The sequence below is a fragment of the Apteryx mantelli genome, chromosome 4, assembly GCF_036417845.1.
Source record: "Apteryx mantelli isolate bAptMan1 chromosome 4, bAptMan1.hap1, whole genome shotgun sequence".
NCBI classification, from domain to species: domain Eukaryota; kingdom Metazoa; phylum Chordata; class Aves; order Apterygiformes; family Apterygidae; genus Apteryx; species Apteryx mantelli.
This window is the reverse complement of record NC_089981.1, coordinates 52648152-52668471: the sequence shown is the minus strand read 5'-3', so window position 1 is coordinate 52668471 and position 20320 is coordinate 52648152. Positions and strand designations below refer to the sequence as shown.

At 39.6% G+C, this 20320-nt stretch overlaps 1 protein-coding gene across 3 annotated transcripts in view; it reads left to right on the top strand.

Annotated features, from left to right (window-relative positions):
• The window catches only part of ZFYVE26 (zinc finger FYVE-type containing 26), a 52963-nt gene that overhangs the window by 16653 nt on the left and 15990 nt on the right, over positions 1 to 20320 (top strand). For all 3 annotated transcript variants that reach the window (XM_067296601.1, XM_067296602.1, XM_067296600.1), the window contains exons 12-29: positions 421 to 510; positions 1226 to 1291; positions 2591 to 2742; positions 4121 to 4319; positions 4641 to 4904; positions 5087 to 5206; positions 5467 to 5634; positions 6604 to 6831; positions 8269 to 8362; positions 9146 to 9885; positions 10523 to 10719; positions 11596 to 11700; positions 12276 to 12398; positions 13645 to 13821; positions 15046 to 15292; positions 16099 to 16197; positions 17965 to 18122; positions 19050 to 19219. In XM_067296601.1, coding sequence (XP_067152702.1) covers positions 421 to 510; positions 1226 to 1291; positions 2591 to 2742; positions 4121 to 4319; positions 4641 to 4904; positions 5087 to 5206; positions 5467 to 5634; positions 6604 to 6831; positions 8269 to 8362; positions 9146 to 9885; positions 10523 to 10719; positions 11596 to 11700; positions 12276 to 12398; positions 13645 to 13821; positions 15046 to 15292; positions 16099 to 16197; positions 17965 to 18122; positions 19050 to 19219 — 3397 coding nt within the window. The remainder of the gene's footprint in view (positions 1 to 420; positions 511 to 1225; positions 1292 to 2590; positions 2743 to 4120; positions 4320 to 4640; positions 4905 to 5086; positions 5207 to 5466; positions 5635 to 6603; positions 6832 to 8268; positions 8363 to 9145; positions 9886 to 10522; positions 10720 to 11595; positions 11701 to 12275; positions 12399 to 13644; positions 13822 to 15045; positions 15293 to 16098; positions 16198 to 17964; positions 18123 to 19049; positions 19220 to 20320) is intronic.

The window sequence follows — 20320 nt, the reverse complement described above, 5'->3', positions numbered from 1 at the left end:
CTGAGGAACTGAGTTTGATTTGTCATTATGGTTTTCCTAAAACATCTGTTTTACTATTTTCATTCCTACTATTTTTGCTTGTTTCTAGTTGTGTATGGGCTTAGACTTTGCCTGTTTTTCTGTATAGTTGTACTCATTAGTGGAAAGTACAGTCCCTTCTAAGCAATATTAGATATGCAAGTGAAAAAACACAGTATTAGTTGAATTGCATCAAAATTACTCGAAGGAGCTGTTTTAGACTTTACTGCAAATGAGCCCTTTAGCTGAGATCAAGTGCGTTTCCTTTGTTTGGAGGCTTGCCATCAGAGCTCTGCCTATGTAGATGTACAGGTAGACTCTTCAAGGTAGACAAATAGTTGTGTTTATGTCCTGTCCAGCTATTTGGTAAGGCTTTTGTGTTTAAATTTAATCTTTTCACAGAACATCAGCTTGCAGCATCCAGACGATACTGCTCTTTAATCAGATGCTCCAGCTTAAGGAAGCGAAGTAGATCTCGAAGGTACAAAACAGGTGGGTTGAGAAAATGACTTAAAGAAGACATCTCTGAAGTGCACATCATATTGCTGAGCTCTCTTAGCTGAATGCGGTTAGATTTACTGGACAGGAAGTAGCGAACTAGATTTAGTTTACTAACTGGTTTAAAGTGTCGTAATCCAGTTCTACTCGGATTGATGTTGTTTTCCTAAAGCCTACCTGCACAACTAAAAGTAACTCATTTTAAATTGAGGTAAGGAAACAACTTCTTTCATACATAACCTGATTTTTGAGGGGGAACTTGCAACTACAATACCAATTCTTCTGTTGTCTCCACTATATCCAATGACTGTTATGTTTGAATTCATAATCACTGTAGTACCTAAGATACAAATTTACAGGAACCTTTGTGACTTAAATTCACACCCTCAGGAGAAAGTTGGCTCCCTCCCCCCTTTTCAACTTTGTTCTTCAAAGATAAGGCTAGTTTTGGAGTGGGATATTTCCAAATAAGATGCTTTAAAGTATCTGACATTAATCACTGGGCAAGAGACTTTGATGGGGTGGCCCAGCATTTTCTTCAAATCAGTGGGTTTTTTGCATTTATTATAGACCTCAGTGATGGCTCATTTGTGAGGTACTCTTGAAGATCTCTTGCGATTGCCTTACCTGCTATTTGTAGTAAATTGTGATTACCTTGTCTGGTCAAAGTATATTTCATGGGCTGTTTTTGATTTGTTTTTCATTTTAGGGAAAGAGGGAACTTCCGGTCCATCATTAGAAAGTACAAGTAGTGAGCTGAGCACCAGCACCTCAGGTATTAAGCCACAAAACAAGAATTGCTCTGTTTTGTCAATGTGTCCTGATAAAGTATTTGCTTGATTCTTGAATTACTGCTCTGTGCAGGACAAAATTAGAACTCTTTGATTCTTAGAGCTCCCACCTTTGGCAGAGTTTTCTCTAGTTAAATAGTATATATTACTTCTCAAATAAGAGAAATTTTTTTTTCTTGGTGTTTTTTCAGAAAAACATCAAAAAAGGTAATAGATTGGTAGTGAATGTATGTTTTGCATTACTCTTTTTCTTCCAAACTTAAGTATGAAGCAGTGCAGTTATTTTTCTCAGGGCCATATCAGACTCCTGAAAATAAATTTTTATATATATAAAAAATCTCTCTCTATATATGTATATCTATACATACATATATAATTGTGATCCTATTAAACTTGGCAGCTAACTTTCTTCCTTTGTTGTTGTGCATACATGACAAGCATGATGACTCAGCTGAAACAACCTACTGCAAAGCTTGTGCTGAGCAATGGCTGTTGCGGAAGTTTGAACTCAGTCTTTACAACTGAGATTTTGAAAGGGTGCAACAGTGAAAGTTGTGCTAATGCTTAGCCTGAACAGATTGCAGATACCTTTCAAAATTACTTGCCACTACTGACATCTTGTTCTCATTTTCATGTTGACTTTACTAGTTTTCTTTGTGCTTGTTAGCTTTTACGTTAATTGTGGGTTTTGCCTGACTGTCACTGGTTGGCTGTTCTGGGGTACCTAGTTTGAATTATGCAGTATAAAAATTTCAGTGAATTTTTTTGATAGAAGGTATGTGTCTGTTATATCCATAGATGTTTTTTAGTTTTTCCTGTGAAAGAAGAAATGTTGTTGCCATGCTGAGTGACAGAAGGTCTTGTGTTTTGGGGTTATGATCTCTTGGCTGGCTTCGAAAGCTAGGACTCATTGCCAGCCTCTGTCTTGGATTCTGAGGAATCAGTGAATCTGTCTTAGATTGTTGATTTATTTGGTCCAGTACTTGAGACTTTTCCCTCTATCAATATTGAACCAGTGCCCTAGCATAGCATCTGCATTATATAGCTGCTAAGCAGTGTTACATTTGGATGAGAAGCGAAATTAAGGTTCTGACCAAATAGTCAAATCTTATGAGAATTTTTAACAAGGGGCTTATATTGTCTGCTTCACACTAAAACTGTTTGTAAACTCTGTTCCTGTATCTTTGTGTTAAATGTAAGAAGTACTGTTATCTGATAATTGGCTATTATCTGATGAAATGTTTTCTCATAATAGTATACTGATTAATTCTCTTGTCTTGAAGAGGGAAGTACCAATAATGTGTCTGGCTGGAGTGATCTGGAAAGTAGGATGAGACCACAGCAGCAAAACTCCCTGATTCCTATGATGCTTTCCCCACCAGAATCACTCCTAGTTTCTTGTGTTTTGAGAGGAAACTTCATAGAAGCCCATCAGGTAAATGAGCTGCATATATTTTGTGCAACTTAGAATCTAATTTGGTATTGGCATTTGTCTTTGTGACAGCTGATGAAGTTCACACTCCTTCTGCATTAGCAAGCACAGAGCTGAAGCATCTGTTTGAAGCAAAAGAGTGACTTCAGCAGTAAAAATATGTGAAAGGAGCAAAGATATTCCAAGATGACATTGCAAGGAGGCTACTGTGGTGTTTTGGGTTGGTTTTTTTTTTTGCCCCCTCCCCTTGTGTTTAAAAAAAAAAAAAAAAAAAAGCTCCTCTGAACCTAGGTTTTCAAAGCATGGAAATATTTGATCAAAGCTGACTGTTTCGTGTATCAACCGAGTGAAGGAGAAGGTGAAGAGCTCACATGAAGTCTCTTGAAGAAGCAGCATTTGAGCTGCTTACTGTAGTCAGTGAATCAAAACCATGACTCTGCCCCCTTTAAGCTCAGCAGTAACATGCAAATGTATTCCCTACCCAAAGTGGTGAGTACATTTATTTGAAGGTGTGCTGAGGCTAAATTCACAGTGCTAGAAATAAGCAAAAAGACTTGTAATTACCCGTCTGCATACCTGTAATTCTTTACCCCCTCACAGTTGTGCATACCTTTCTGTATGTGGCTTTTGGGCTGATGCTCTGAAAAAGCATCTTGAAGTGCATCAGCAATTGGATCCTCTGTAAAAAGCAGTGACCTGGCTGAGTTTGAGATAATACTATCACAGCAGTTGGTATCATTAAAGCATTGCATCAGCAGCAGTTGACTGCCCAACTCATTAGTTTTGTTTGACTGCAAACGTACTACTTCATCTTTTCCCTACTTACAGGCTCAAGAAGCATCTATATTCCTTTGTTACTCTGAAATTCAGTATCTCTCATGGTAAAGAATTCAAGCTTGGTTTGCATTTTGCTAATGGCTTGATAGTAGGAACTTAACTTGCACAATTGTGCAAGTTATCTGCTCTATGTTTAAATATCTAGAAGGTATCCCTTGCTGAATAAGAATTTGTTCAAAGTAGTTTATTTTGGACACACTGCTTGCTAGATTTTTCTCATTACCTGATATATTGAAATCCTGAAGCATAGTTCTGAAAGATAGATATGCAGATGAATTCAAATCTTGTCTTGTAGCACATAATAGCTGAGTTTTATAAAAAATAGTTGAAAACAGTCTCTAAGGCACTATTCTTCAGGCACTTAAAACTCTTGGGGGAAGAAAATGCCATTTCAGCCCACTGTTGCTGTGTGCATGTTTTTCAATTAAAGTATCTATTTTATTTTATTCCTTCCGATCCCCTCCAAAAAAAACCCCAAACTCTTTGACCTTTGAAAACTTCTTTTGCTATGCTCTATAATTACATTTATTGTTGTTCTTGAAAGGTGGCTTTGATGTTTAATCTGGATACTTCATCCTGTTATGGTGAGTTGGTTTTCATGGAGCGCTACCAAGAGGTGGTACGAGAGATGGCCAGAGTGGAGCACAACATTGAGAATCAAACATCAGATGGCACTGGAGGCATCAGGAAATCTGGCAGTGGTCGTTCAACACTTCAGGCTATTGGGAATGCAGCAGCAGCTGGTAAGGACTGGATTTCTTTAGTCCCATTCATCAAAGGTAAAGAAGTGGAAAACGGGGAAAAACAACTTAAATACTGCCTTAAGTGTGATAATTGCTCAGAATAGTAAGTGGGTCATCTTTGACAGAGAAAGAGACTGAGAATGCTGGAATTTGCTGTTGATGCCCAAATGGATTTGTTTGATCCACTCTGCAGGAATTGGTCCATGAAGCAGACCACCTGTTGAAGTACATTCTTAAAGAATTAGAAAATCCTATCCATGGTAGGATCTAAGATAAATATTCCATTTAATTAATGATGGTGTGTTTTGCTTACTTATGTAGGCATGGTATTTTATTCCATCTCGGATGTTACTGATAAATTACTTGCAACTTCTGGAAGTCTTGCCCCTACTCTCCAAGAAAACTTCTGGACCAGCAACATCCAGCTCGAGCATACTGATCCTCTGCGGGAAGTTCTGGAGGACCTCAGTCCTTCAGCAATGGCAGCATTTGACCTAGCTTGTACTCAGTGCCATCTCTGGAAGACTTGTAAGCAGCTTTTGGAAACAGCAGAAAGAAGACTGTACAATAGCCTTGAAACTTGGGGTAGGCTCTTGATTTTTCTGTTCATCAATAGGGGCATGGAGGTGAAAGATGCCTTTATATGCTGTGCTGTTTGTGCAAATACTGGAGTCTTACTGAAATTTCATTTTACGTTTTCATATTAGTTTCTCCCTTTTTCCACTCCTAACTTTTATTTTGCCTCCTTTGTCCAATGTCTTTTCTAGGCCACAGACCTGACTTTGTTTTACTGCACTCTGAAGGTATAAAGGGCTTCCCAGCAGTTCTTCAGCAAATCAATAAAATTCTCAACTATTCCTGCACGTCACAAGGGCAGTCCAAGTCAGGTAGTATGCTTTGCTGATACAATTTTCCGTTTGAATGTGCTTATTTCAAATTCTTGTCTTCTATTGAGATGGAAAATTTGAACTTTCCATGTTTTTTGGCTTCGTGTTTAAAACAACAACAAAAAAGCTCAATTCTGAATCAACTGTGAACAACTCTGATTTTGACAAACTAGTTATAATTTTTAGTTCTGCAGGTCTTTTTCTGTGCAAAGATACTTCCATTTTTTGTGTAGTTGTTATTTCTTTCTCTTTGTTTATAGAGATCTCAGATGAGAAAATAAGTAGTCATTTTCGATGCAGTATTGTAGACCTTCTTCTGCAGGCTTGCTACCCTTCCTTGACAGAAGAAAGTATTACTAATGAGATTGTTTTATCACAACATCTCGATCAAATTCTAAAAGCACTGACACGTGTTGAATATTCTGTAGGTGAGTTAATTTTGTGATCATGAAGACTAACAAATGCATCTAAATTTTGTGGTTTGTCCTGTGTGGTGTTTTGTTTTTGTTAAGCTGTCTGAAACTGAAGTGCATGGGTGCAATCCAAAAAACTGTAAACCTAGTAGTAATGCTCTTTTATGTATGCATAAATATATGTATTTTCTAAATCACAAATATAAGATATAAAAACTTATCTCTAATTCTTATAACCCAAGCATTCTTATCAGAGCTAAAATTGGGAACTTACCAGAGAAGAAAATGTAAATGAGTATATCTGAGGTTATTACTTTTGCTATTTTTATCCAGTCCTAACAAGGAATTCTTTAAATGTATTTTAACCTGACAGCTTGTAGATAATCAGATGTCTTCTTCCTGTTGCTTTTTCCTTTGTTTTTATAAAAGTGGATACACTTGTAAAACTATTGTAACATAATGTACCTTCCAGTTTTCATAGGGCTATCGAAAAATTTTTTTAGGAATGTCTTCCAGGGTTTTAGAACTACTACAGCCTTTTTGCAAAGCTCTTTTGCGTTTTATAGCACTGGAGTTTTCTTCTCTGCCCCCTTTGCTGTCCCTCACCCCATTCATCAAACTTCTAAATGGCGTATAGATGTTCATAAAATATTTCAAGATCTTACTATTAATGAGCAAAAAGTTAGGAGAGCTAAATGTTTGAGGGCATAAGGACTGGTCAACAGCTGTGTCTTGGAATAAGTTTGTGTTAACACCACACAAGTAGATATATTTCAGGCTTTTCTAAGCTGCTAGAGGCAAGGTTATCAGTTTAGATGAACTATTGATTTATTCTGCTGTGAAAACTTCTATTGCTTTCAGTAAAATTTTAATGTCCAGACTGCAGGCTGTAATTGTAGAGAAGAAATTAAGCTAAACATCTTTATTTTTTTGGCATTTAATTCTTATTTGAATCTTGAATCTGCATCTTTTCTCTTCAACCAGACTCCAAAGGGAGCCTGCTTAGCACCTTGGTAGAACAGGCCTCTCTGAAACCTTTGGAACTGGAGAAACACCCAGTTTGGAATCAAACCCAGCTCCTGCTGAAGACTATTGACCAATATATCCAAACCACGCCAGAGAGCAGCACAAAGACAAACTTTGTGAAGACCTTCTTTGATTATATTACTACACTGGCTGCTGTTGTATTACGAAGCCTGAATGCAGAGCTAGGTAAGTGATTTCTGCTGGAAAGCCTGACCATAGGTGAAGTTACCCAGAATGCACAGTCTGGCCTGCTTCTGAAAAGTAGCCATGTGAAAATGGGTCCTTGCCAAACCTATTGACTACCTATGCATAGTCGGATTTTTTTTTCCATTTCTATTGATTATCGTCGTTGTCTTTTTTTTTTTATTAGTATTATTTATTTCTTAGTGGCTGGATCACCCACAGCTAAGACGGTAGTTGATTGCACTGGGAAAATCAGAATGGTAATGTTAAGTGCAGACCCAGATTCTGCTTTTTTTTTTTTTATGAACATTTCCTCCCCACCCCCCAGCCCTCCCAAATTCTGACCACTACCCCTGTAAGGAAAGACTGACTTATGCATCCAGTGGATTAGCGTTCTGTGTACTTCCTAGCTCTCTTAAAGGCAACCTAGGCCCCACTGCTCTAGAGGGACAGGAGGAGAGTGTTTTAGAAGGCTGTGTGCAGGTAATCAGACAGAATTTTTATCACTGAATCAAATGATGATGGTGGTTCATGAAGAGAAATGCATCATCAGCGTATATAGTTGTTAGAAGGAAAATACTGTCAACTGATAGGAGAAAAATGCTTTGTGTTTTTAAAATAGAATTCAGTTTAGCTGCACTAATGCAAAATACCACAGTACTGGTTTTAGAGAGTGTAAAGGATAAGGGAAGAGGACAAAGAACCATTTTCAGACATGCTGGTTCAGCTCAGGCTGCTATTATGCCAGCAGTAACTTCTATATGGACATGATTCAATCCCCAAGAACTTACTGCGAGAACCAAAAAATGTGTGATATTTAAAGACTGAGTTAGTCTTGTTGCACTAGAAGGTAAAAGGCGAAGATGAGTTTGAGAATCTGCTTACAGTTACTCAGTGGTCAGTACAAAGGCATTTCAGCAGTGCTGGCCAGGGTTTTACTCCATTTTTAAAAGTACCTGTACTTCTGTGTTGTTTTTACCTCCCCCTCGCCATCTCCTTTGCTCGCCTGGATCTGATTAGGGCAGAGACTCTTTAATCTATATCCAGAGAATCCTCAGAAACTAATACTGTATGTGTTCTGTCTCTCACTACAAATGCATGTTTTAGTTAGAGGTTGAAGTAAAGTTGCTAAACCGATTGTACCATTGTACCTAGATCTCACTTAAAAGCCAATGACACTCCATAAAGCACTCTATTCTGGTAACACATCCAGTAAAATGTGAGCCAATGATGCAAAGTTTGAAAGGCATATCATAATCATAAATGCCTTGTAGTTTGCTCTGGACTTTACCTCACTTATGTGAATGCGGACCTTTGAATGTCGACAAAGAAGCTTCAGATTCAGGCTTTTAAAACTTGTGTTTCTGAAACAAGACTTGGTTGATGTATTCAGCTAATGTGTTTTCTTATAACAGATGTTCTGTCTTGATCTATCTGCAGAAGTGAAAGTGGGAAATCCTTTCATACTGTTACAGCAGAGTCCATCTCACCTGCTCTCCCAACTCGTGTTTGAGAAACAGGTTCATCCTGACAGGTTGGTGCTTTTCAGGTATACTTACCTAGGTTGATTTAGTGTTGGTGAGTTTGGACCTCAACCAAGATTGAAGTCTTCTGTGGCTACTTAGCACAGGCTATACAGTCTCCCTTCGCTCTGTCGCACCAGCAGGTCACTTAATGCTGCAAGGGTTAGTGTGCAGAGAGGAGCATAATCACTGGCTTCTCGACCAAAATAGCACTGAAGATTTTTGCTAGTTGAAGCTACAGCTTCATATTTTTGACAGTTGCTGTCTGTTGGGGAAAAAAAGTGCCTCTGTGTGTACTTTTTTTAATTTAATCTGTGACAGTTGAGAGCAGTAGACTTGCATCTTAGAAGTATAACAAAATAAAATAGACCAACAGAGCTTCTTAGGAAGACAGCTGTCTTGCACTGGCCTGTTGGTAGACTGAGTAATTGAAGTTGTTTTTGTCACAAACAAATTGGGCTGTCATGGAAAGTTTCCGATTTGAGATTTGACAAAGTAGCTCTTAAAAAGGTTTAGCACTAATAGTAAACTGTTTTAGTATGTGGCATTTAGATAGAAGTTAGTGTTTGAGAAGTAAGTTCCACTTCTTTAAAGGAATGGCAGCGTAAGATCTGAATTATCATCCTTGTGCTGTATAAATTTTCTCATACAGGGTAAATGTAGGATTTGGACTCTTCCTGTGAAGGATATAAGGGGCTTGTATTTGCAGAATGCTTGGAAGGTTTATGAAAGCAGATAATTGTAGAGTACTGCTCCTACACTTTGAGTAAGCTGGTTCTGTTTCAATCCTGCAGGCTTTCTTCCCTTTTGGCTAAAGAAGAGTTGAACTTGAATGTGCAGCAAGTTATTGTTAACTGTTGCTGTGAACCACTCTCCTTGTGCAGTGCAAGGCAAAACAGCCAGACAATGTCCATTCTGGCAAACATAAGCAGCCTAGCACGCTTGTATGCCTACAACTGCCTGCCAGATGTTGAAATACCTATCCATAATCCTGCCACAGCTTCTGAGGATGTCTCCACTCAGGCCCCATCCTCTGTGACTGACTTGAACCAGAGCACACTCACTGCCTCCTCCCTGGACTTCCTAAAGTCTCAGTCAAGGCTAATGGCCACAGTGGCATGTTTAAGTGCATCTAATGTACAGAAAATTCCTAAATCCAATTTATCATGGATGGAATTTCGGGGCAAACGGGAGGTGCCATTAGGTTTGGAACAGATTTCCAGGGAGTGTGAGGCACTGTTGAAGGAATTCTCAGTACTGGAACGATTTCTTCTTACTATGTTTGAGCCACTTCAGAATCAGCAGGAGGAAGGCAGCAGTTTGGCTAGTGTCCTCTGTGGCAAGACGCACGTGTCTCTGGTTCTCCTAGGACTGCATTCCACCACAGCTGTTGAGGTACTAATGGGAGTCTTTGAACAAGCACTTACAGCAAAGGATTGGGCCAGAGCTCTGAAGGTCTTGGATCTATACAGCCAGGGAATGGAGGAGCTGGCCAGTGTGAAGGATGCTGTGCTGAGCTGTGCAGCTGCTGATGGTAAGAAGCATTATGTGTTTTTATTTGTTTGTTTGTTTCTTTTTTAATAAAGAGTACAGCCTGGCACAGGAGGTAGAAACTAAGGACATAGTTGGTGGTCCTTGGGCAAATCTGAAGAACAGAAACTAATCCCTTCCCTTCCCCCATTGTAAACTTGGTTTTGCTGATGGTTTGACTTCTGTTTTACAAATGAGCAAATCCTGACACTAAACGTAATTAAAAAAATAATAATAAAAATTGTACCATAGAACTGGGATGGCTCTGTGGTGTTATTTATTTGTGAAGAGCTGAATACATCAGGAGATGTCAATTATAGTACCGTTAATGGAACATCTCTTGCAGCAGTATTATTGTTTTCCCTTCAAGGGATACATGCATGATGTATCCTGTGAAAGGAGGGGCTGTTGGGAGTCTAAAGACCATAAGTGTCCCATTCTGACTTTCACTGCTTCCTGAAAATCTGATGCTTGGGATGAGTCTAGCGTGGCTTTTCCAGTGCTGTACTGTTTTTCTCTTGGTGAGGGCACTCAGTGTGGATAAGGGTTTTCTTTTCTAAACCATAGAAACTGAGCTTCAGACTGATGGTTTGTGGGGCTTTGTTTGTTTGTTTGTCATCCTCCCCCCCCCCCCCCCCCAGGTAAAGATGGTTGGCAGTACTTGTTCCCAGTAAAAGACGCAACACTGAGGAGTAGGCTGGCCCTCCGCTGTCTAGACAAATGGCCCCTTGATGCCTGTTTGGAAATCCTAGCTTATTGCGCGTCTGATTTGGACATAACTGGTGAACTAAAATCCAATCTGCAGAGCAGGAAGAAAGAACTGCAGGTTTATCAGAAGGTACAAAGCCATTCTGTTAAGTAACCAGTAAGGCAAAATAGGGAACAGGGAGAGAATATGCATGCCCTTGGAAAAAAACATTGGTTCTTTTTTCATCACAACAGCTTTTCAAGTCTTTCATTCAAAGCAGATCATGTTTTCAGTGCTGTTTAGTATTGGATTTAATATCCAGTTAATGCTCCCCCTCCATCCTTCATAACTTTTCCACTCACCTATTAGACTTCAGGTTTGCAAACACTATTAGACCTAAACTTTTGAGTGAGGCCACTTTTTTCTTTATCCCAAAATATTTGTTTTTCCAGTCTGTACAAATGCGAGAACCTCTGGAAGCTTCCCATGGCAGTTCATCATTTTATAAGACGTGCTGATGTGTCTAGGCATAGTCTATGGGACAAGTGGTCCAATGAATGTCTGTATTGCAAATCAGTGCTTCTAACTGCGACGTAATGTAGATACCCAAGCTAAGTCAGACTAGTTGGCCTGAAGTTCAACACAGACTGGAAAGCCAGACCAAGCAAAAAGAGGAGTTGTGAATTCTGTCTGGCAGTGGTTCAGCTAGCTGAAAGTCACCTCAACTATAGCACTGTTAGTGCTAACAGTGTCTGCAGTATGCATATCTTTTAGAAACTTTGCCTTAGAAATCTGTTTGCACAAAGGCACTCAGAAAACCACACCTCAGAAAATCCTGTAGTTCTTTTTTGGGATAGAAGTGCATTACATCCTTCCAGAAAAGGGGCGGAGATAAGCAAGGGGCCCCTTGTTTAACTTTCTTGGTATGAGGCAACTCATAATGTGATCAGTTCAGCCATTTTCTTAGGCTTAATGGTTATTGTGGATAATGGTTTTTAAAATTTGTGCTACACTAATTTTTTTCAGATACTGAATTTGCAAAATGAACCACTGTGGAGTGACTGGCAGGATCTGAAAAGAGCCTGCACTGATGATCCTCAAGCCATCATGGATATCATTCTGAAGGCAAAGGTTAGGCATCTTCATGTGAATGTTATTGAACTAGAACACGTTGCATTTTGGATGGATAAATTTATTGAAAATAGTATTTTAAAACACTGGTCAACAGATTACCTTTTAAGAAATAAATCCTTTATTCAATTCTGTGCTGCAGAAACAGATGCAAATATGTGTTTAATGTCAAGATTTACATGCAAAGAGTCCAATAACTCTTATTCTGAAATACAGCCTGTTCTTTTCTCTTAGAATTTTGAAATCTTTAGTAGTATGGCTTTTGGCATTATACAGGCTTAATTACTTTGAGTGTCAATACCACAGATCCCAGGTAGTGATAGCTAGCTTGAGAAGTGTCTGTCTGGAAAGACTACTTGCCTACTGGGAGATATGAGTATTTTCACTATGGTCTGTGACTGTGGCAAAATTGAATCTCTTCTTTTTCTCCTTGTTGTTTTAACTATTTACTTCTGTATGAGGGAGAGGAATCTAAGCTACAGAATTTCTTGAAGTTCATCGGGACTTTGGAAGAAACAGCTGCATTGGAGGAAGTTGGGTTTTTATTTGTGTGTTTTGTTTGTGTTTTGTTTCAGGATTATGAGTTGTGTGAGGAATGGGGCCACTTGTATCCTGTCCCAAGAGAAAATTTAATCAGCCTTCACCGTGAACACCTCCTCCGCTTACTGGAGACAGGAGACATGGAAAAAGCATCGAAGGTAACAGCAGGACTGTTTCAACCTCGCATCTAAAGGTCAAATTAGTTGAGAACAAGGTATCCAAACTTTTGTCGCCATGAGTTACTCGTGTCAAATGGATGAGGGGAGAGGGGAACAGAGCTACCCTCTTCTTTATAAACGTACAAGATAATATGCAGAGTTGCTTAGATCTAAGATCAATGATGCATGCTGAGGTCTTTAGTTTTCTCTGACTTAATGTCAACAACTACTTTTGAGATGTGTTCTGGAGCTGTTGTAGCTCTCAGCCCAAACAGCTCAAACTGTGTAAGGTAGAGCATTCCAGAGACTTTAGGCCAGTCTTGAGAAATACTTTTATTTAACAGTTTATGTGAGGTTTTTAGCCTGTCCTATGTTTTTTCTGCAACTGTGAGAGCTGCACACTGTTTTCTTAAATGCCAGTATTTTTTTCTGAGAACTAAGAAATAATATCATAAAATGAGACTTGTCTGTGTTTTGTCTTTTGTTTTGTCTCTATATTACTTGTTGGCAAATTGCTTTATGGTTATTAGGTTATAGAAGAACTGCTTTCTTTGGCTTATAGGCATTTTGCTGTTTTTTTTTCTCCTTTAAAGGATGCCATTTGCTTAGATTCACTTTCAGAGTCCTGCCTTTCACCCAGTCCACTTAAGTGAAAATATAGCTTGGAGGTCTAGTTTTGGAATGAAATAGTGTAAATGCCTTTATGGCCATTCTAATTAAATCGAAATGTGGGGCCCCTTTTTATTTGAGAAATCATAAGGAAACATTTTTGTGCTGTCTAAGCCAAAGAACCAGGAAGTGAAAGTAATAACAGAAATTGGTCGGTTAGGCTTCAGTGCCCAAACTTAATAAAGTGTAAATTCTTCTGGTTTTAATAATTAGGGGTCACTGCTATTAATGGAGAGAGGGAAATAAAAGTGAAGGCTGTTTTAGACTATATAGGCATTAAAGTACTTAGCAGAGTAGAGCTTTCTCATTGATGCCTCTTCTGCCTCATTCTTTGCTTAATTTTTTGCTTGCTTTAATTATAAATCTATTTTGATTATTAAATGGAGCAATTAGGCAATGAGGTAACCTATAAATGAATGATCTAAATCATCATTATATATATGTAAAAGACTGGTGCAAGTTAAATAAAATGCTTGTAGGACCATCACAGGGCAATAATCTGTCATGGACCATGTGATTTAAAGAGTACTTTCCAGGAATGTAATTGGGATACACTGTATTTTGTCTCTATTTGTAGCTCTTGCAAAGAATAGAAGACCTTGATATTTGCCTTGCCATCAGTGAACAGTCCCTTGATCAGCATCCCAGCTTGGCAGCCTCTCACTTCTTGGCCGATTACCTCACAACTCACTTCTACAGGAACCTGACAGCTGCACGCCATAATGAAATTCAGGCTCTCTATATGGGATCAAAAGTGAGTAAAACTGCTGCATTGTGAGATTTAGAGCAATGTATAATTCTATAAGTATCTGCCTGTAAACTTTTACCAGAGCCCTCTTACTGTATGGGACCTCAGTTCATGAGTCCAGTCCCTACCTGTGCTGACAGCACCAAAGGAAGGTGGAGATGGCTTAAAAGTAGTCTTTCCCTTCACCATCTTTGTAGTTCCTATATTCTGAGGTGATTGCAGCTCCTGGTGTGAACAGAGCATTCTTGTGTCTGAGCTGTGGGGAGTGAAGGACCACAGAGACTAGGAGGGAAATAAAATTGAGGTGCTTATCAGGACGTTTGTTACCTTTGTCCAAGTGAAAAAGAAAGCATCCTAAACTTATTCTCTGATGTGTCAGAAACACCAGGTGTCCTTCCAGTGCTACCACTATTCCGGGTGTAGTAATATGAATAAATATATGTCCGCTTGTGTAGTGGTCTTTGACACTTACATATTTCTTCTAAGGAACTCCCAAATACCTTCCAAAGGTGGGCAATATTATTTCTTTTTCTGGATGGCCATTACCTTTATAGAAGTCATATAGGGTCTGTGTTCCACCTGGGAATAAATGCATTAAGCAGTAGATGCATATGTAAACAAAATGCAGTGCTTTCCATAATAGGTGCTTCTTGCAAGCTGCTACTTGTAGCCCTGTTCCAGTGCTTGGTGCAACACTTCTGTTACATTTGCTGTTTGTTTATGGTCCCTCTTGGAGGACACCGTGTTAACTTGGAAAGCATCCATATTGACTGATCATCTTTTGGAGAACTGCTCTTATTTTTTCCTTTCCATGCTTCCTGAAATGATGGATGTAGTGAAGAGACAAGAGACAAAATTTTAAAGATTGATTGGGCCAATGTTTATTAATAAAGTTTATTTTAATGGGAGAATATGCTCTACCCTACTAGAACATTGCTGTCACAAGGTCAAAAATGCTTGCCCTTTCTCAGCTTTCCCTCTCTGGAGTGAGGCAGTGTTTTATAGAATGTGAAACAGGTCAGGCAGAAGCCAAGTGATTTGTCCAAATTCACTCAGTAATTCTGTAACAGAACTAAGAACAGGCCCAAGAAGTCCCATCTGCATTTCTTAGCCTCTAAATGTTTTTCCATTCCTTGCATCATAAGCAGCTCTGCTAGTTCCTTACCTTTACTCTTACAAAAACCCAGATTTGGGGATGTATAATTTAAATTTTTTTTAATTGTGTCCCAGGTGTTGCTGACTCTACCTGAGCTCTACCGTGTTAACTACTTCCACCTCTCCTCCAGGCCACTGCTCATGCTGGAGCAGCTCCTCATGAATATGAAAGTGGACTGGGTAGCTGTGGCTGTGCAGACACTACACCAACTCTTAGCTGGACAGGAAATTGGCTTTGCTGTAGAAGATATTGATAATTTGCTCTCCAAGTATGCAGAAAAAGCCCTTGACTTCCCTTTTGCATTAAAAGAAAAGAGATCAGGTATTTGTCCTTGAAAATGCTGTTTTTTCCCTTGGCAAAGAAGGGCCGATTTTTCCCCCCAAATCATCTCAACAATTGTGCCCACAGCATCTTCCTCTAGTCCAAGACATGTTCTTTAAGTCCTTGCCTTTCTTGTAAGTGGAAGAATCTTAGGCTTGTAAGCTTAAGGATCAACAACTCCAAAAGTTTCTCAGACTTTCCTCTGTTGCTCCTTTTCAGGGTCTCCTTTCTTGTATGTGCTGTGGAATTTCATTTCATTTTGGTTTAATATAAAATCACTGACCACTTCAGCAGTTCTAACCCCTCTCACCCAGCTGCATCTTCCCCAAAATCAAATGGGGATTTAATCTTTCATACTGTTTCCTCCTTCCAGAGCTCTGTACCTTTTATATAAAAAAGACTTTTAAACTTCTAGTTCTATTAATAATCTTTGCATGGCTCCTCTTTCTGTTTTACCAGTCCCTTCTCATCCATGTTAGCTTCAGTTCTCTTGGGCTTGGCTCTCTTTGGTAATTTTAGAACTTGAAGAGCAGAGGGTGCTGCGGATCAAGTTCGGTGCTTTTGTTGACCACACACACACACACACACACGCCTTCTTTCATGAAGATTAGCCCACAGTGGTTCCTGAAACATGAATCATTGTGGACTAATCTTCATGAAAGATGTAATAATTTGTTACATAGCTAATCCTGTTTTGTACTAACATTCTTACATGCTGCTGTGAATGGATTCTTCTAAATCTTCCTATAAGCACGTTAGATGTATGTCCAATATTGTTATCTGATCTATTTCTTCCTTTGTCCTAGATTCTGTGATACGTATCCAAGAAAGTCTCAATCAAATATTGGAGTGTGAAGCGCTGTCTAAATTGGGGTCACCAGAACCATCTCATGCCAGCTTTACTGGTAAGGATGAGGTTTCAATGCTATTTTCTTTTGACCTGTTTTTATTTCTTCTCTCCCCTACTTGTGTTTGAACTCTGCATCCCACCATTTAATAGTAGCTTTGGTCACATTTAGCACAGGTTAGTAGGTCTCTGCAGTTGGGTGCTTTGGGCCCAGTTAAAAGAAAACTTAGAGGGAGATAAGAAGGGTATGGCTTTGTTTTGGGCTTTGGTAGATATCTGCAAAATGCCTGAAAAGTCAGCGCACATGAATCCCATTCCAGACCCTACAGGAAGAAAAAAAAGTCTGAACGGACCATAGGAGACTGGACTTCAGCTACAAAAACACAGTGCCTCAGTTAAGTTGCTAGTGGATTGATGGTGCTGCAGGTTAATCTTTCCCTGTTGTGATTTCTGTGGTCTCTCTGGGTACATGGGCAGAGTTGGTCTGGAAGCCCATCTGTGTGGGTTTTTTTTTTTTCTTGTTTTCCTGTTCTTTGCTCAGCAAATTTTTTTTCTTCTGGATCTTAACTTTGGTTTTGCAGTGGAAGCCTAGTCCTTTTTGTCTTTTTTTCTTCATTCTTTTGTTCTTTGAATTTATTTTTTTTCTAGGATCCCTCTTGTCACCTGAGGGAAATGGCACACCTTTAATTGCCTTAGGGGACCCCATTAACTGTCCTTGAACCCAAATAACTAGAAACAAAATAATTTTGAAAAGTTGAAGAATATTCTTGGCTTAAAAAAGGGAAAAAACCACAAATCCCCCTGAAGTTCTGTTCTGCGTTGAATGTGAGTGATATCCTTCATAGGATAGATGGAGATGTATGTGCTCTCAGGGAATGACTAGCAGAGGGTTTCCTCAGATCTCCAAGACTGGTGGTTTCCAGCAAGTGATGAGCCTGAACTAGAGCTCCACAGTGATATCCTGATCCTACAGTTCAGGGTATCTGAGCTATTCTCTAGTTTCGTATCCTGAATTAAAGGTTCTCCTTGCTCTGCATACATGAGGTGATGACAGTGTCTTGGATTTGGCTGTGCAGCTCTTCAGTCTCTCTCATGCTAGTCAGGAAATAGTTTGTATGCCAGCTAATTATCACTACGTTATAAAACCTGGATGCATTGTCCACTAATGTTCTTCTGCAATCCAATATCTACTTGGGTGAACGTGAGTTAGTTTTATTGGAATGAAGTTGTTTTCTTCTTTAGTATCATTGCGCACAGGAGGTGGCTTGCAAGGCTGCAATAGGATGTTGGACCTTTCAATTAGCCTGAAGTGTAACCAGCTCACATCATATAAACTAAAAGCCTATTTAATGCTATAAATTTGAGTCAATTAATGTCTTGATGGCAATATCAAAGATGCCAAAGGCCACAGACTTACAAATTCCTGCCTCTTTGAATTGATTTCTCCACAACAGATTGTGATGGGGAGCAGAATAGGGAGGGATATGTGGTTGCTAGCCATGACATAATTCTCCTGAGATGCTAAAGAAAAGGCAGTCTTCAGGAATGTCAGTCTGCCTATACTGGATATCCTTAAGATTATATTTTATGCTATGCTACATATTTGCTATCCGTATATCTGTTTTTTCAAGTCTCTGCTTCTGATACAAGAACAGACATTGACAAGACCTAGTCTTAAACTTCTATAATTTTTATCGTAAATGTCTGCTAATAAGTAAGCAGTAAGTCAGATAGCCTCAGTAAGTCTGTAATGTTTTCTGGTCTTCAAGACTCTGTTAAACAGCTAAAATCCCACTCCATGTTTGTCTTGCTCTGGCCTTTTAAGGCATTACCATATCTGCAAGTCCCAGAGACAGAAGCCTGCAGCAGAATTTGCTTCCTCAAGACTTTGTACCACCTGAGAAGCCACCGCCAAAACAGCAATGGATCCCTGATGACACTGAAATGATATGTATGGTCTGCAAAACTGAACGCTTTACTATGGTAAGGAACAGAGATTAAGTACAGACATTTCTAGAATTGTGATCTTAATGTGAACACTTGCTCAGATTCTGTTTCCTAAGAGCCACTGGCTACTTCAGCAAGTTTGCCTACATCAGTGTAGGTTTGCCAAGACTTGACCTATTTAACCATTAGTTTCTGTTTAGATCCGTTGAGGAGACTGGCATCACTGTTAGCTCCATGCAGAGTCTGAGGCCTCTCCCCAAGTTTCCCGAGGGAAGTGATAGAGCCTGTAAAGGAAATCTCGTTATCAGAGAGGAGATTGCTATGAGAACTGGGAGATCTGTATTGTTAGCAATTTCACAGGGCTGTCTAGCTGACTGTGCTGGCTAGAAGCAGCATGAACATAATATAATTCAGCTTGCCAGTACAGGGGAGGGTAAGCTTTGCTGTTGGTTACACTTTTCTACAACTGTTGTTGCATAAAGTACTCGAGCAAATACGGTGGTGCTGTTAGGAGAAGATTAGTTTTGAGTTTTGTAAATGTGCTGGCGGTCTATTTTCTGTTGCTTACAAACAGTACTGCTTCCTCAAAGTTATGTTGCTTTTGAATTTTGAAATGAATAATATGTTGTCAGAAAGATAGTCTACAGCTTTAAACTTTTTCAAGAGATGATCTAAATTGATCATTGATCTAAATATTATCAAAATTGGGACAATCTAAGTCCAACACTGCAGCAAGCTTGTCAGTTGTAAATATCTGGTCCTGTTTGGGGTTTTTTCTTTGCTGTGCCCTCCCCAAAAGGGAATTGTGGCAGTGACAATCAATCGCTATAGTTCTGAAAGGTCTTATCATTCATGCTGTTTGCTCACTTTGAATGGAATAAGTTTACTCATACATGGAGGCAGATATAGGAGGGGACTTTAGTCAGCTCTTTCAGTTGCTCATCCATGACCTCTTGTGCTCAGTTTAACAGGCGCCATCACTGCAGGCGCTGTGGCAGGCTAGTGTGCAGCTCTTGTTCCACCAAGAAAATGGCAGTAGAAGCTTGTAGAGAAAATCCAGCTCGTGTATGTGACCAGTGCTATAGCTACTACAATAGAGAACATCTGCCTGGCTTTGTACAAGACGCAAGCATGTAAGTTCTTTCATTCCAGCTCTTCATAACTCCATGTATGCAGGAAAGTAGACTGCAGTCTTCAGGGATCAGAGAGTATAAACACTTGGGTTTATCTGGAGAATACAATACATCAGCTTTTTGTCCTCCAGCAGTTGGGATTTTCAAGTTTGCTAGGTGAGGGGATGATCATGATGCCTCAGTTTGCTTCTAATATTAGAAAGAACAGTGGAGAGCTAGTCAAAATGGTTTAATTGTTTAAGCTTCAATTGATCATTAAATCTAAGAATTGAATGCTTTAGTAACAAACATTCGGAACAAAATATTACAATAAGTGACCAAGTATGATGGTGTGCTCCTTTCCCCCCCCACTGATGTGTTCTCTCCCCCTCAACCTGACCTCCCTGCAAACAGCACGTGTGTGGGGGCTAGTTGAGCATGCACCTACTAAGGCCGTCTAGTATGCAAATATGACTATGAGTCAATCATCTCCCCCCCCATAAATAGGGGGCAGCCCAGACCCCCTTGAGCTCTTCTGCATGGCAGCAGGCTGCACTGCAGAACCTCCCCTTGAGCAGGGACGCCTCTCAGGGTTACTCCTCGAGGTTGAGAGATTCCTTACCCGCGACAGATCCTCGGTAAGTGATTAATAGCGTGCTGAACTTTTGCGAACTTCACGAAACTTTGCTGAGTTATATCTCTGACTAATTGCGCACATAATACCTTAGACATAAACCGTTGACCAAGTCTGAGACTAGGACTGGATCCAGCCGCACCTAGGCTCCTCTCCAAAGGAGTTTAGAAAGCAAGGGGGTCCAGTCTGAACCTCGTGACTCAACGGGAGGGTCTCTGTTGCGCATGCATCTGACCCTGTCCTTCAAGCAGTAAATAACTGAGTGAACCTTGCCAATCGAACCTCGTTAAATCATTCTTATTCACGATTGAACTTTGTTAAGTCGCTGTCTTACTGCAATAAATGTAGTGCTGCTTCCCTCTTACAAGTGAAGTGCATCACTCCTTTCGCAACACCAAGTTACTTGCAGTTCAAGCAAACTCATGATTATATAGGTTTTGAAGTTGAAACTGAGTACTTAATGAAAGGGCTACCTGTGATGACAGATT